This window comes from Orbicella franksi, chromosome 9 (genome assembly GCF_964199315.1).
Source record: "Orbicella franksi chromosome 9, jaOrbFran1.1, whole genome shotgun sequence".
NCBI lineage: Eukaryota > Metazoa > Cnidaria > Anthozoa > Scleractinia > Merulinidae > Orbicella > Orbicella franksi.
The window spans coordinates 23,677,986-23,694,444 of NC_138153.1; the positions used below are offsets into that span (position 1 = coordinate 23,677,986).

A 16,459-nucleotide genomic window follows, 5' to 3' on the forward strand; every position below is an offset into this window, starting at 1 on the left:
GCCTTAGTATATTTAAATTGTCTGTACACCACGTATATTCCTATCAAACCTCTGACATTGAGAACGAAGGCTCCTACAAAATGGCGGAATCGGTAAACAGAACCAAACAAATCAAATTATTTTCTTGTTGGATCTAACCATTTTGTATCGACAAACTGAACAAAAAATGTAAGGGATTTCTTAAAGGAGCTGTTGCTTGATGTTAGAAATAGTGTGCCCTTGTTGTCGTGTCTGAAATTGACTTTCAAGCTTTGATTCAGCTTATTCCCATGTCGATGGATGAGACTTAAAACATTCTGGTTTCTTTTCCAGGCTAAAAGTCAACACTAATAATGGGAAGCTTGATATCGTTTTAAATGAAGGTTAGTAGAATGACTCTTAATTATTTATATAATGCTAAGTATAATTTGAGTCTGTACGAGTGTACATAAAGTCTGATTAGATTGACCACGTTAACTAAGAGTTATAGTTAGATCCCATGCGGGACCTAGCTGAAAATTATCCAATATGATAGATTAATGTAAAATAACTCATAAAACAGTTAGTGTGCAACAAACAACCATCTAAACATCTAAATGCACGCCAGTAGTTGCTTAATTAATTAAAAAGCGAAACATAACAGTCGCTTGAGGATGTGTCGAAAACGAAGACCCAAAAACGAAGACCGAAGACCTAAGACCCTGTGGTCTAAAACGAAGACCCACCGGTCTAAAACGAAGACCCACTGGTCTAAAACGAAGACCCACCGGTCTAAAACGAAGACCCACCGGTCTAAAACGAAGACCCACCGGTCTAAAACGAAGACCCATCGGTCTAAAACGAAGACCCACCGGTCTAAAACGAAGACCCACCGGTCTAAAATGAAGACCCACCGGTCTAAAACCTTTTTTTCTTCAGGAAAGACTATACACTAGGCTAAATTGCTTTCGTTTTTGTAGCGATAAATTAAAATGTCATCTGAGCGCGCGGCAAACTTGACAGTTGCTTTATCTCATTCGGTACAACGTGTCAAATTGTGTAACGCAATGAAATTCCAACAGTATAGAAATATACGTTTTAGTGACAATTTTAGTATAATTTGTCGTCACCAATATTCTATTTTTCAAATGCATATGAGCAAATTATGGGTGACTTCATTACTTTGCTTTACTGTACTTATCATATAAAGGTGCAAAGGTCCACTGTGCTTGACTCGCAAATTTATTCACCACGTGCTACAAGAATTTGATTTTCGCAGGAAAATTACGTTATCACTCTCACATTCTTCAGGGAAATACTGTACACTACAATCTTGGACAAAATAGTAAATGGAACACCTGGACCACCCCTCCCCCTCCCCCCTCCATTTCAATGATGCCAAAATGGTGCGTTTTTGCTCCTTCGCACCTTCATCATTGCTTTGGGGGGGAAGGGGGTTAATTGTTCCTTTTTATTCTGTTGAAAATTGTAGGCTAAATTGCTGTCATTTTTGTAGCTCATAAATTAAAATGTCAACTGAGCGCGCAACAAACTTGATAGATAATTTATCTCAATCGGTACAACGTGTCATATTGTGTAACGCAATTAAATTCCAACAGAAAAAAAATATACGTTTTAGTGACAATTTTATTTCGTCACCAATATTTGTAATTGATAATATATTGGCCAAGTGTAAAAACGAACAACAGTTACAGAACTGTTGCGGTTTTGATATATGTCAAAAGTGTCATACACCAAACTTGAAAATTTCATTTTAGTCTCATCATACAAACAAAAAATCTTATTACTTTGACTTTTCACAAAACAGGCTCTTAATTTTCAAATGTATATTTCTATACTGTTGAAATTTAATTGCATTACAAAATTTGACATGTGTCTTACCGGCTGAGATAAAGTAACTGTCAAGTTGGTCGTGCGCTAAGATGACATTTAATTTATGCGCTACAGAAGTGAGGGATGCATGTGAGAGTGATAACGTAATTTTCCTGCGAAAATCAAATTCTTGTAGCACGTGGTGAATAAATTTGCGAGTCATGCATAGTGGACCTTTGCACCTTTATATGATAAGTACAGTAAAGCAAAGTAATGAAGTCACCTCATCATAATTTGCTCATATGCATTTGAAAAATAGAATATTGGTGACGACAAATTATACTAAAATCGTCACTAAAACGTATATTTCTATACTGTTGGAATTTCATTGCGTTACACAATTTGACACGTTGTACCGACTGAGACAAAGCAACTGTCAAGTTTGCCGCGCGCTCAGATGACATTTTAATTTATGCGCTACAAATACGAAAGCAATATAGCCTAGTGTATAGTCTTTCCTGAAGAAAAAAAGGTTTTAGACCGGTGGGTCTTCATTTTAGACCGATGGGTCTTCGTTTTAGACCGGTGGGTCTTCGTTTTAGACCGGTGGGTCTTCGTTTTAGACCAGTGGGTCTTCATTTTAGACCGGTGGGTCTTCGTTTTAGACCGGCGGGTCTTCGTTTTAGACCAGTGGGTCTTCGTTTTAGACCAGTGGGTCTTCATTTTAGACCGGTGGGTCTTCGTTTTAGACTGGTGGGTCTTCATTTTAGACCGGTGGGTCTTCGTTTTAGACTGGTGGGTCTTCATTTTAGACCGGTGGGTCTTCGTTTTAGACCACAGGTTCTTAGGTCTTCGGTCTTCGTTTTTGGGTCTTCGTTTTTGGGTCTTCGTTTTTGACACATCCGTCGCTTGAGGCAATATAAGCGAGAGTGACTCAAGCTTTAATTTATCGTCTTTTAGAGGAGATTCTCAAATTTATTTGTAGGACTGGTATTATATATGGTTCAAACCATGTGATACTGTACTAGCCAGCACATGTACTTGTAACTAACATATCATGCCATAGTTAAGAGACTTATTCTCACAGCTGCTATTTCCATCAACAATTATCTCCTATTTTAGAGAACCTATTCAAAACTGAAACAAAGAATCGAGTTGTTAAGGTAAGACTTCAATAATTACAGTGCAGGTTTACAGCCTGTGTTGAATACAGACCAACATGATATATATAGGGCCAGGACAAGGGCACAGTACACTGTTAAATACAAATGTATGGAAGTATTGTCCCTCATATAATTCTCAGCCTGTGTAGCTGATGGAATATCGTGTGAGTGTTTTATCAGTGGTAAAGCGGTAAGGAGAATATAGGGTAGTCAAATTTAACTCCTGTCTGCTCAAGTTCCTGGGTTTGTTGAATTAACTTTTTGCTAGACTAAGTGAACAGTATATTTCAGATTCAGGCTGAGAGTGGTGTACCATGTAGTGATGTATTCTTTCTTGACCTCCAAATAACTATGTGGTTAGGAATTTGTATTTTTTTCACTTTCAAATGGCATATTGAACTGAGGAAATTAATATATTGTCGAGATACAACTGACTATCTAGTTAGTAAAAGAGAAAAAAAGGAATAAGCCTATTCAATGAAAAAAGTTGTTTTGATCACGTTCTAACTGCAACAATTGCACAGACCACAACACAAAAACTCTCACAATGGCTGATTCAATTGCCTAAACAAAGCTGAGAAAAGAGCATTCAAAAACTATAAGAAGCGATTGAAGGAGGTGAAAGTAATTCCCCCCACATCTTTAGTGCTCATAAAAATTACTTCACATCTTTGTTGCTCACATTTACTGCTCTGCTATGGAAGCAAAGAATTTGAGCATGAAATCCTGCCAGCTATGGAGTCTTTTTATTTTCCCTGCTTTTATTTATTTCCATTGGTTGAACTGTTCTCTTGTCATGATTGTTCTAGGGAAGACAAAGCTCCAAAGGATTCTCTTCTCAAGCACGCACTCTACCTCCAAAAACAAACCGTGTGAAACAAAATGAAAAAACCAGGTCTATACCCAAGCCACAGAAAAAGGATGCCAATGATACCAGACTGGCAAAAAATCAAACAACAACAAAGGGCCAAGCTTCAGAAGATGCCAGTTTTCTGACAAAGGATCAACTGTCAAAAATCCTGATGTCCTTGACATCTGCAGATGTACAGGCCTTAAACGGTACACCTGGCCATCAACAACATTCTCAAAGTATGATATTGATTAGGATTATGTAGCATTATTTATTTAACAGAGGTTCTGAGAATACCGCAATACTGCCTTTCAACATTAAAATTACTGATCAGAAATACCGCAAGAAAAATTTTCTAATACTGCAATACCGTAAACCTCAATGTCCCCCTCAATATGTAACCAGTTGGTTATGATACACATTGTGATTTCAATGGGCTTAGACCTATAGCTGTGCCCAACTTTTAACTCTTTTTTTTAATGTTCCAAGGTGTTTTTTCTTTCTCAAATGAATGTTTGACCTGGGCAAAATTTTACATTTTCCTATTTTGCAAAAGGTCTGTCTTGCAGATTCTTATTTTATTTTGTATGACATGTTTTTGAAAATCAGTACCAGTTTGTAATCCCTGAAATTTTGAGGTACATGTAGGGTTGTAAGGACAAATTTTGAAAAAAAAGCTACTAATACCCTTTTTTGCCTAATGTTATAAAAAAACTTGTAGTGCCTAGTCTTCCCTAAGAACTTGGTCATTCATTTTCACGGCTATTTATAACATGTTTATGTTTGCCTAATTGCTCAAGTGCCACATAGCGTGGTTTAAGACTTCAGGATACAGTATTTAGAGACAGAAACAAAATCTTGTAATATTTTACAAACAATTTGATATATAGGCATTATTTTGGTAATAAAATAAGCATCTTTACTTTCAGCACAACAAACAACAGTTTCTCAACCATTGACAAAAGTTGATCAAGAAAGGTATTGCCAATACTTTAAAAGCTCCCTTGGGTTCTTGTTTATTCGTGTCAAAATGATTCTAAAGTTGCTTTACAGTGTTTGGGGCCAGACGTCTAAGTCTGGTTGTCATTTTAATAGATCATTTTACAGTTGTCTGTTCAGTGACCTCGTCTTTGAATGGCAGTGAGGCTGTAGGTTACCTTGTTTTGACAAAGACCTCTTTTGATAAAGAACTTATACGAATGAAAGTCCACATTGGACATCATATCCTTATTATTGGTAAGCAAGTAATTTATTCAAGTCAACTGAGAAAATCTAAACCTCTCAATTCATTGTTAAACTGAAATACCTAGAATGCATTGAACATTATATCGCTTAGGGGAGAGATAGGATTGATTTTCATGAAAAGAAATAGAAAATCATAAGAAAATAAATCTTTACTAATTTATCATGTAGTAGCTATACTTTGTAAGCACTGTGGTGGCACGCGTAGCTAGTAGTTCTGTAGGTAGGCTGAGCAATTTTTGTTATTTGTGGTGTAATAGTAGTGTAAGTACAAGCTCTCTAAGTAGGTTTATGAACATGTTGTTGTAGTAGCGTAACTAAAACAGTAATGTAATGTAAAAAAAAAAAAACCTCACTGCTTTTGGTATGTAAACAAGTTAGCATAACTAGTTAACTAGTTGGCATTTTAATGACAAAGCAGAGAGGTCTGTATCAAAGCAAGGTCACCTCGAGCCTCGCTAGCATTCATAGGCCAGGTAACTAAGCACACAACTGGGAAATGGCCATATTGTTTTCTGCATGTATAATTATGCACTTACACTGTGAATATATTTACAGTGTATAAACCAGCAACCTGTAAACCACAATGGGTGTGCATGCATACATGTTGTAGACTAGTAATGAGATAGTAGGGCTGGTAACAAGTCCAAGAATGCATTTAGTCTGCAAGAACAATGTGATTTATTTAGTTCTCATTTCAGTCACTGGCCAAACAGTCAAAGGGGCTGTCAAAAAAGCAGCTCATGCCCATAAGAAATCTTGAGTGACGAGCAAGAGTTCACAAAACTTGTAAATAAATTTGTTTTCATGAAGTAATACATTACATGTATATATACCGTGAAATTCTATGTTATGGAAATTTTTAGTTTCATTTGTGATTGTCTCCTCAAATGGCCAACAGGCTGGGAACAAATGTAGGAAGGGACAGCCAGATATCTTACATATTACAACACTGTAGGAGCATACTGGATTAAGAAGCCTGCAAATGCAGATGGATTTCTTCTGGGGGAGAACACAAAACAAAATCTGTTCCATTTTTTTTTTTTATGAGTGTACATTAAGTTTTTAAAATTCTTGCAAGTTATATGTATGACTGATCTGACTATAATGATGCCAAAATGTTTTACATCAACAGAACAGTGTTAAATGCATCAGAATCCAAAACCAAAGAAAGTTTATTTGAGGATACAGGTGCAAACCAAGAGCAGGTAATCTATGAACATCAAAAAAGGTAAAGTCTGCATGCAAGCCAAGTGGCCCATCAGGCCGGAGCTTATCCCAGTTTCTGTAGCATGAAGCGACTAGGAGTATTTCTACTCCCCCCTGGATGGGATGCCAGTCCATCGCAGGGTTACCCCCAGCATTAAGTTCGCTGGTACCCATTTATACACCTGGGTGGAGAGAGGCACTGTGAGAGTAAAGTGTCTTGCCCAAGAACACAACACAATGTCCCCGGCTAGGGCTCGAACCCGGACTGCCCGATCCGGAGACGAGCGCACTAACCATGAGGTCACCGCGCCTCCCCATGAACATCAAGAGTGTCTTTTTACTTTTCATATGATTTATTTAATATTTATTACCTAGTACTAAACTGGGTTGCATGAGACAAGTTTTGGGTATTTAGCTTAAAAAAAGTAATTGGGGACACTATTTACACATTGAAATAAATAAACAAGTCAATAAATAAATATTAAATAAATAAATAAATAAATAAACACAAAAGTACAAAAACAAAGGTAGTCTTACCCAGTCATAAATGTTCCTTTTCTTATACAGGCCAACATTTCCAAAAAGAATTTTCAGTGGAAGAAGGAGCTAGGTAATACATGTTTTTGAACACTCGGATGTTATCCAGCACACCTGTAGCTAATGCAATGATGTAATCATGGTAACTAAACTAAATGGGAACTTGAAACAGGCAATAAAGAATAACAAGGCTGAGAGGACATCATGATGTGGACATTAAATTAGCTTAACTAGGTTAACAGTTCAAGTCATCGATAATAAATCTTTAGAGTGGAACAGAGGAAGCTCAAGATAATGATATATTTTGTTGTTTTTACAATCTATGACAGATGAACAAGTAGCTCTGAAGCAGACACTGAAAGCTAAAAGAAGTTTTCTTGTAAGTCAGTATTGAATTATGTAAGAATTATTAACTCTCATGTATGCAAGTTGTAGTTTACATGTTGTCTTTTGTTTCCAACATTATTGGGAATAAAATAAATAGCTAATTAAAATTCATTGACAGATTAATTGCAGGAGATGAATTTCTACAGTTGACATTGTATAATATTTACCCTTTTTTGTAAAAAATGACGTTAAAATGGATCATCCTTTCTTACATGATTGCTAAGCATAAAGAAGATGAGCATGAAGTGTATGACCCGTGGGGCAGACCAGGAGCAGGTGCTCCTATAAGGACCCAGTCTGGCAATGTTGTGGCCGACTACAAGAAAATGCATCAGGTAAACTGCACAGCATCTAAGAGATGACCTGTGCTTGGATAATCAATATGACCTTAGTTAAAGTATTTTCATGTATGTACTGCAAGTCACTGACATACTGTACATGATTTAGCAATGATTTTCAAAAAGAACAACGTTCTTGGACATAATTATAAAAATTATTTTAGACATACAATGTCCATCATCAGTGGTTGTAGATCTGAAATAGTATTGTTTTATTTCATGACTAAGTTAGTTCAGAGGGCCAATAAGTAAAATCAACTAATCAGATTGCTCCATTGCCTGTCCCATATTCTCTCAGTATTGAACTGGGCACTGTCCTGAAAGGTCCGTTACGATCACCCTTGAAAATTGTTTGCTAATATTTTATGACTTGCATCTCTGAAAGAACCTGCTTTAAAGACAAGCTAAGAGATTCCTTTTTCTTTCCGTTCTGGTTTGTTAAACATAAGACGCCAGTATACACCTAGTCAGCTCCCAATCAGAATTGCACACTTTTTTTTTTGCCATGATTGTGGCATTTTTTTTCTAATTATAACATTTTCAGCCACGTAATAAATCTCATAGTAACCAAGCTTGCAAGGGACCCTACTGGGAGAATATCGGCCCTCAGTCTTTTTTGTATGGACCATGCTGTGCTCATTCTGTACTGTCAAGATCTTGGGCTGATATTGTCCCAGTACGGCCCTTGTGCTTGGTTAATAAGATCCATATCATTATTTGCTAATTAGACTTTAGCATTATAACTGATATCAATAAAAACATTATTGATGACAAAATTACTACGAGTAATTTTGTCATGTATGATAACCAAAATGATGTTAGCACACTTGCTGACTCCACTTTACACTTTCATGCAGTAATGACTTTTTTCTTAGTATATTTTATTGCCCAAGTTCAAAGAGTACAGGCTATAATTGACTGAATTTCTGAAATAACATGTATAGAGCAAGCAAGACTTAAAATTCACCCTACATTAACAACTGAGGTGACTGGTGGTTTTTTGGAGGTCTCCTCACTGCCTTTTGTTGATTATTGTTATTTTTTCTATTCATGATGTGGCAAATAAAAAGGTGATAATGATGTTGAGTTTTGAACAGTTTACAGACTGAGGTTCTTTTTTAAATACAGTAATTTTCCAATATACTGTGCTTTTAAAAACTGTGATTTTCACAATTATGCAAGCCAAATTGACAAGCAAAAATGTTTATAATGATGTAAACGGATTTTCTCTGAGTCATTTAACCTAAACCTAATTTATTTCAGGACATTTCATCCAAGAATGATGCAAATATGACTGTCACATCAGTTTCAGCATTTGATCTCAGGTCCAAATATGCAATACCGACAACTTCACAGAGCAGTAACACACGTGATGTCATCACAACTACCCCTGTAGCCATGAGAAGTTCATTTGCTGTTGGGGTGAGAAGGGTTTCATATAAAGTTACATTGCTTTGGTTATTGGTGCGACATAATATTGTACACTTGAAAAATAAACATCATAAAATGTGGACAGCATTCATGTACTCTATTGTTATGTCCATCTATCATGCACACTTTTTGTCTGTATATTTATCCATTCATCTCTCTGTCTGTCTTTATTAGTCCATCTCTACATCCATTTGCTGTCCATCTGTCTAGCAATCATCATTTCACTGTGTGCTATTAGTAATGCTTGCCTTCATGATTTTCTCGTTAATATTTCTCTTGTTAGGCTCCAGGAGTTGTAAAATATGAAACTTACCAGTCTAAACTTGATGAAAAGAAAAAATGGCTGCAAGACCTTGGTATGTGCAGAGGCAGATGATTTTGTCCCCCATTTTATTTTAACTGCACTCAAGGACATTTACTTATTAAGTCGTCATATGTGGCAGTTGTTTCCAGCTGAGTGAAGTTAAACCAAAGCAATCACAGTGACGAGTCATATATTTTTAATTAATGTTTCATTTGAGGATTGCAGGTCAGTAAGAGTGCTAATCTCAGTACAAACAAACAAAAAACTAATAATTTTGTGACTACCCCTGGTATTATAATTAATGATAGTTGATTTCTATGAGGTGATAGTTGATGAGGCTGAAGGCCTCATCAACTATCACCTCATAGAAATCTCGAGCTCATAATCTAATTGTTTTAGTAGAATTCTAACTGAAATAAACGTAAATAACGGTTTCTAATTATCTTTCTCCGCTTATTGAACTTTACGCTTTAACAAAATCACACGTATTGAATTGTCCTTGGTAAATTTGTTATTGTTTACGTGCGTGCATCTGTTTTTTCAATAATTTCAAGTTTTTAATGTCAAGAAACCACTAATGGCCTTCTTTTGGTCTTGTCAGGAATTTAATTATCCAGTTACATCTAAACTTTCTTCCAAAACTTCGGAAAAACGAAAAAAAAACTTCGCATTTTGTGGACGGTCGACAGCCACTGCACTCTAATGGCTGATAGTATACGAGTAGCTCAGCCAATCAGATTGCAGCATTTGAATTAGTATACTAGTAGGATTCTACTAATAATAAATAGTGTACAGTATAATAGAAATATTAGAGAATTTTGATTGGATAATGAGCATCCAAACCGATTATTAATAATTAAAAACCGTCATATGTAATGAAATTAGTAATGTTTTGCTTGTCTGACAGAACAACAGATAAAAGAAAAGAAAGAAAGAGAGGCTCAAGAGAAAATGCAGCAATTACAAAAGGTATCTATAGATGTATCTTTTAGCGTGTGGATTAATTCATGTTATATCATTCAGTAGTTCAACTGAGTTGAATCCAACTTCAGCTATTAGGACCATTGATCATTTCTAAAGGATTACACAAGTTTTGAAAAAAAAAATTTCAAAGTGTTCAATGGCCTTTGTAATGATAGTAATAACCCTGAGAAAATTCTTCTGTGATCTTATAGGATTGCTTAGGATCTTAACTGCATGTAGGAATGGTATCTTATGGGATCCTATTCAAGATGCTATATAGAATCCTGTAAAATTGTGCAAAGATCCTTCAGCTCGCTGCAAAGGTCCTCATTAGGACCTTTAAAGGAATTTGGCAAGGACCTGGAAGATCTTTGCAATATCCTATAAGATCGTTGATGATCCAGGTGAGGATCCCAGAAGATTTTCACAAAGACCTACAAATTAAAGATCTTTAATTAATGCAGATCTTCAAAATCTAATTGCTTCTTTAGAAGATTTTTTAGCAGGGTCAATCACAACTGTATTTCTTTGTTAGATACTGTAGCTAAAGTTATCAATTCTAAAACTGATGATCTTGTTTTATATATAAATGTGTTTTATTGATGGTGGGTTGTTTATTAACAGGACGCTAAAGAAGAAAGCTGGAATAAAACACCAATGATTCCAAACGAGTCACCTCCTGTTCCTACTCAAGCTGTAGCCAGCAGTGCTGTCACAAAACGTGAATCGCCAATAAGTGCTGGAGCTTCAGTTGTACTTGAAAATAGTTTTAGGTAAAGTGTATTTGGTTTTATTTGTTTTTAAAGCAAGTTCTTGAGGACAGGGTGATCGTATAAGCCTGTTCCCTCCTTGTTGTTCAATATTACAGTTGCAATGCTAGGAATTGCTTCTTACCTTACGCGAATAAATATTAAATAAATGACAATATTTAGAGAGGAAGCCACATCAGCCTTCGCTGGTTTTCATGCGGGTGCTATATCCTGGTCAAATTGGAATTGGTTTTTGTGGAGGAAGGGAAACTAGAGAATCCAGAGAAAACCCTCAGAGCAAGGCGAGAACATCAACAAACTCAAACCACATATGGCACCAGGCTGGTATTGAACCTGGGCCACATTGGTGGGAGGCAAGCACTCTCACCACTGTGCCGTCCCTACTCCCTTGCTTCTGATAAACAGTACTCCTTCCTATCAGGTTGAAATGTTTCAAGTGTAACAGTTAAGTTTTCAAAGTTTTGGGATTGTTATGCTTGCAGAACTCTTGTGACGTTTCCTGTGGGGTGGAGGTGATGATTCCACATTCTTCCTCTGAATTACGTTTTTCTGTCTTTTTATTGATGCAAAATTCCGGTGAAGTTCTTGTGATTTGTTACTGTACGCGTTTCTCTTTTGAAAGCCTTAAAGTCCAGAAAGCGGATTGTGTTTACGACGAATCACCAGTGCAATGTTTCTATGAAATTGAATGCCAATTTGACACTAAATTAAATTTCCCGAAACATGGCTCTGTCATTTTCGTAAAATTAAGTATCCTTTAAAGTCAGTGAGAATCATTGAGAAGTTGATTAGAGATTTGACTATAGTGATGTTTGTGTTACAGGGCTAGTAATTTTCATGCTCGAGGTCACGGATTGCAAAGTTTAGGTGACATGAACCAGGATGAACTTGAGAAAAAAAGATTGAAAACACTTGAACATCAGGTGATTAGCTTAGAGATATGGAAATATGTTTCAAAGTTCACTAGTTATCATTCTCTATTTGACAACGATGGCCTTGCAACTCTATGCCTTCATTTCAACGATTTTCTTACCTTTGTGTTTCGTATGTGCATGATGTTAATTATACATGATAAAGAGTAATACCCAGTCTTGAAGACGTAAAACAACGCTTATTGATACCACTCAGGTCAGTTGTTTGTTTAAACCGAGTCTATTAAAATGTTTCTAGCGTGCGATTAAAGAACAAGTAGAGGAAAAGAGACGTCTAAAACAAGAGGAGAAAGAAAAAAGAATGAAAGAAGAGGCTGAGAAAGAAAAGGCTCTGACAGCAGAACGAGAAAGACTTCAAAAACAATATAGAGACGAACTTAAACTACGAGAGGAAAAAGAGGTCAGTTATCAATCCTGAAAAAAATATGCCAGTCCTTAAAGCTACGCCTGTATTGCACTTAACAATAGTACTTCAGCTCAAAATATCGTTCCCGATATAATGCAGACCAAAGGCTGTGCACTTAAAAGGGAAGATATTCTCAAATGATTCTCCAGTTCTAGAAAAGGTAGAATGAGCGATCATGCAAAAAGCGACTTACCTAACTTATGACACCATGCAGCATCATTAGCTTTGATGACAGGCTATGCTTTCACTGACTTGATAACTTCCAAGATATTTTCGTGATTAAGTGATAATTACTCCAATTCACCTTGAGGCATTTATTTTAAACCCGGCACCTATTTAAGTAGTTTGTCAAATAGCTGTTATATTTTTTCTTTTGTTTTCTAGGATGAAGCAAGGCGTCGTGCCGAGGCATTACAATTGAGTATTTTACAGGCACATGAGTCAGCCCAGCAGGTCAGATATCCAAACATAGACACGTCACTCATAAACCTCTCCAATACTAAGATTACGAAAAGAATATGAGCTGATATATTGAAACAATTTCTGCCAGTAGTAAGCAGCTGATCGTAAAGCATGTTCAAAGCCAAGCTAACGAACTAAGTTGTCTAGTACCTAATAATTGTGAATTGTAGAATACTCACTGTTTAGACCAGGCTCGACTATTTTCACCTTTTAATATCTGTCTTACGCTGCTCATTGCCTTAGGGCGCTGGATTCAAGAGCTGGTTCAAATCCTGCACCCTGCCCACCAATAACTGCATTTTTTTTCTCGGTAGTCGCAACTCCTTGGCCGTTCTTTGTAAATAGTCAACTGGTCTGAAGTCATTACCAGTTTTTTTTTTAAATTTCATCATAATAATGAATTACGCTTTCTTTGGTAAGGAAAAAGCTGCAAAAAGGATAAAGCACTTGGAGCTACATGGTCACGATGTATCTGGATTGAAATCACGTAAGTTTAGTATATAACTATCACTTTGGTATCTTCATGATGGCAAAATTAGTCAGTTATCATAGCAATACTGATAACGAGATTAAACATACTTTCATAACTACTTGGTAAGCCTTTTTTCGATGTCTTGTCGTCAAGTTGACGACAAGGTCACTGACAAATGTTTAACGATAGATAGAATGTTAAAGAAGGAAAGAAATGAAGTACTGTTGACCACCTTGTCATTCTAATACATGTACTAGTATGTTTCATAAAATGTGAAGCCTTTAATGTAGTAAGACTTTTCTCTGTTCATTCTTGAAGCTGGTATTGCCCCGGTGCAGCAACACATTATTACAGATACCTTGGCTGAGAATAAGGAGGCAGATTTCTCTAGTGCAGATTACAGACTCCATTACAGTCAGCCCAGTCCAAGGGGAACACAGCACAAGGAAGCACCGGCTAAAGCAGATGACAGACAAGAACAGAAGGCTTCATTTGAATCAGAGTTAAAAGAAATAAGCTCAAAAATGTCCCTGGAATCAGAATGGGCAACTTCATCCCCTGTTTCCTCTCTACGAAACAATTCTCAAGCGAAGTCACACTTGAAGTCTTCCCCATCACCTGGCAATGACGCAGGACACGTGAGAACCAGGTCAAGGTCGGAGAGAAGTCAAAGGAAGAAGCAAACATTTAAACAACGAAACAAGCGACAGTCTTCATTGGAAAACGTCAAGTATGGCCGTGATAGCCGACATCCTGAAGAGGAAACAGGGAGCGTGTCAGCAGTTCCCCCTCGTATAGAGGATGCCTTCATGATACCTTACACAAGAACGTCCAGTGCTACATTCTCTGCCGTTCCTGGTACTCCCTCAACTCCTGAAGGTGATACTGTTGGTTCCCGTAAAGATCTGGCCACTGTAAACAGAAATAAACCAGCACTTAAGAAACCACACTCAATGGTCACTCAAGCGAACCGAACTACAGCAACGAGCCTCAGCCAAAAAACCCTTGGAAGGCAACCTGTTAAAAGGGATAATAAGGTAGAAAAACCGTCAGGGAGTCCCAGAGGTACACAAAGGCTGGCTAAACAAGATCCTAAAAAGAGCGATCTTTCTAGAACGGTTGAAATACGGAAAGATAAACACGATAAAGCAAAGACACAAGAAAACTCTGATGTGTATTCAGTGCAGGTGAGCTAAACGTTATCTGTAGTCCTGAATTAAAGGTTTGGTTGGTATCCTTGGGTTTAAAATATAACATCAAGAGACAGGAGCAGTTATTCTAATTGGATCAGCAGGGAAGCTTGAAAATTTGCAGGACCTGTAGTCCTTTTTCCGTGCGCCTTTAAAAGTCATTACTCCTCTCCCGGAGTTGTTGATCATTACCTCAAACCATTATTTGGAGCTCAGTAACAGTGACGGTATTTTGAAATCTTTTGGCCATGCACAAAATTCGAAGGAAACTGGCCTGAAAATAGTAGTTTGTTAAGACAGAAAAACACCAAAGAGATGATAAACAAACCATAAAAAGAGCAAGGATGGTTAAGGATGGAAAAGGTTAACACGGATTACAAACGACGAACTAGAAAAATTGAGACTAAACCTTTCAAGATGACAAACTCTGACGTAGCTGTTTTAAGACGTTCTTTTTGAAGATAATTTGACTATTATCCTACTACCTAGCCAAAATAACAGACATTGGAGTACAATGTGCTTAAAAAAGTGGCCAGAGACAGAAGTCTTACCTAATATTAATGCTTTTGTTCAGGCTTCCCCAGACCGCTTGCCAACAGCACGCCAAGAGATGATTCTACAACAGCTTGCAGCACTTAGACAGGTGAGACACATATTGTGAAAGGACAGTGGGCATAGGTGTTGGAAATTCCTTGCTTCTCCTCCCTCCCCCCTCCCCTCCACCTCCCCGTCTCAATGTTGAGCTTTCAAACGTATTTACAACATTGCTGAGTTGAGTATGTTCAATCGTTTCGTCTTTTGGCAAGCATTCCAGGCTACTTTTGTTTAGCGACATAGTTGTCTGTCTTCCCCTAGATCTAACTACTTAGTGATGCTTAAGAGCCGGGATGTTAAGACCTTTCTCAGTTCAGCAGCTGTTTGTTTAGAGATGACAGTTTGAGCTTATTTGGTGAGAGATAACAAATCACCATTGCAGATTAGAAGGTAACATTTAAAGCTGAGGGTTATTTTATTACTATGAATGACTTCCGACAGAACCCTGATCAACTGTTGTATGTATTTAACGAGCGTGTTTGTTTTCTTCAAGGGGTTAATGTTGAAAGAACGAGAACTCCATCAAGGTGCTTTGTAAAGAGCAGACTGTACAACTAGGAAAAAGCAACTCGACTCAAGCGTAATGCAAGCCAATAATCCACAGTCAATAGCACAATCAGACAACATGCAAGTGTTCTTCAAAGAAGCGCCCACTCATCGTTAATAGCTGCCCCTCTCGCCTCTGCTGTCCAATGAGAGCCCAATCTTCGGGTATCATAGAAAATATACGCCTCGTCTCCATTTCCTCGTTTTTCTTTACGTCTCAGTTACGAGATCGAAATAATTTTGAAACATTTCGACAGATATCAAAAAGTAATGAAATCCGGTTGTGTCGTCAACCCTCAAGTACTCTACTGCAAGATATCAAACTTGAAAATAGCCTTCGGATTCCATGTGCTTGCAGAGTTCGTGCTATCTGTTCTGCTCTTTGAAAACGCTGTAAACTTGTAATGCGCAAGTAAGAATTCAGCTTTAGGATCCGTGCAACATGTTCTGTGTCTTTTGCTACAAACGCTTAACTGAAAAAAAGGCTCTAACTGGTTCACTTTAATAGTTCCCCCTCGTTAAGTTCTTTGCTGTCGTCCTTGGAATAAGTGCTCCTCCTCTTTACCCAAGGTTTTGCTTGAGAGAACATTTTTGATGACATTGCACAGGCTTTTAAACCAATCAGAGCTCAAGACCAAGCCGGCCAAAATACGGTCATATTTGTACATGAATGTATTCACTTTTGTTGGTGTTGAGGAAACATGTTTAGCTGACAATTTGTAGAATCAACATGGGACCTGTTTACAGCGCGAATCAGAAAGGAGTGAACTCTAGAATTATTTGACAAAATTTAGGCCTCATTTGAACTTTGGTCAGTATTGTTATTCGAAACTGTTACTGAAAATGTTATCCAAAGATTATTAATAAATAGT

At 37.2% G+C, this 16,459-nt stretch overlaps 1 protein-coding gene across 1 annotated transcript; it reads left to right on the plus strand.

Moving 5' to 3' along the window:
- Window positions 1–76: 76 nt before the first annotated feature.
- On the plus strand, window positions 77–16,458 carry LOC145497904 (uncharacterized). Its single transcript, XM_081477781.1, has 20 exons — window positions 77–168; window positions 313–362; window positions 2,914–2,954; window positions 3,764–4,043; window positions 4,734–4,782; window positions 6,182–6,254; window positions 6,823–6,865; window positions 7,122–7,171; window positions 7,404–7,514; window positions 8,781–8,939; window positions 9,232–9,304; window positions 10,160–10,221; window positions 10,840–10,988; window positions 11,809–11,908; window positions 12,156–12,317; window positions 12,708–12,776; window positions 13,206–13,272; window positions 13,576–14,444; window positions 15,022–15,090; window positions 15,535–16,458. Coding segments are annotated over exons 1-20 (2,523 nt in total). The 5' UTR covers window positions 77–166; the 3' UTR covers window positions 15,580–16,458.
- Window position 16,459: the final 1 nt, after the last annotated feature.

Excerpts from the sequence above, each read along its gene's own strand:
- LOC145497904 (XM_081477781.1), top strand. Across the intron at positions 7,515-8,780 it reads ACTACAAGAAAATGCATCAG|GACATTTCATCCAAGAATGA; the intron begins GTAAACTGCACA and ends AATTTATTTCAG. Across the intron at positions 14,445-15,021 it reads CTGATGTGTATTCAGTGCAG|GCTTCCCCAGACCGCTTGCC; the intron begins GTGAGCTAAACG and ends GCTTTTGTTCAG.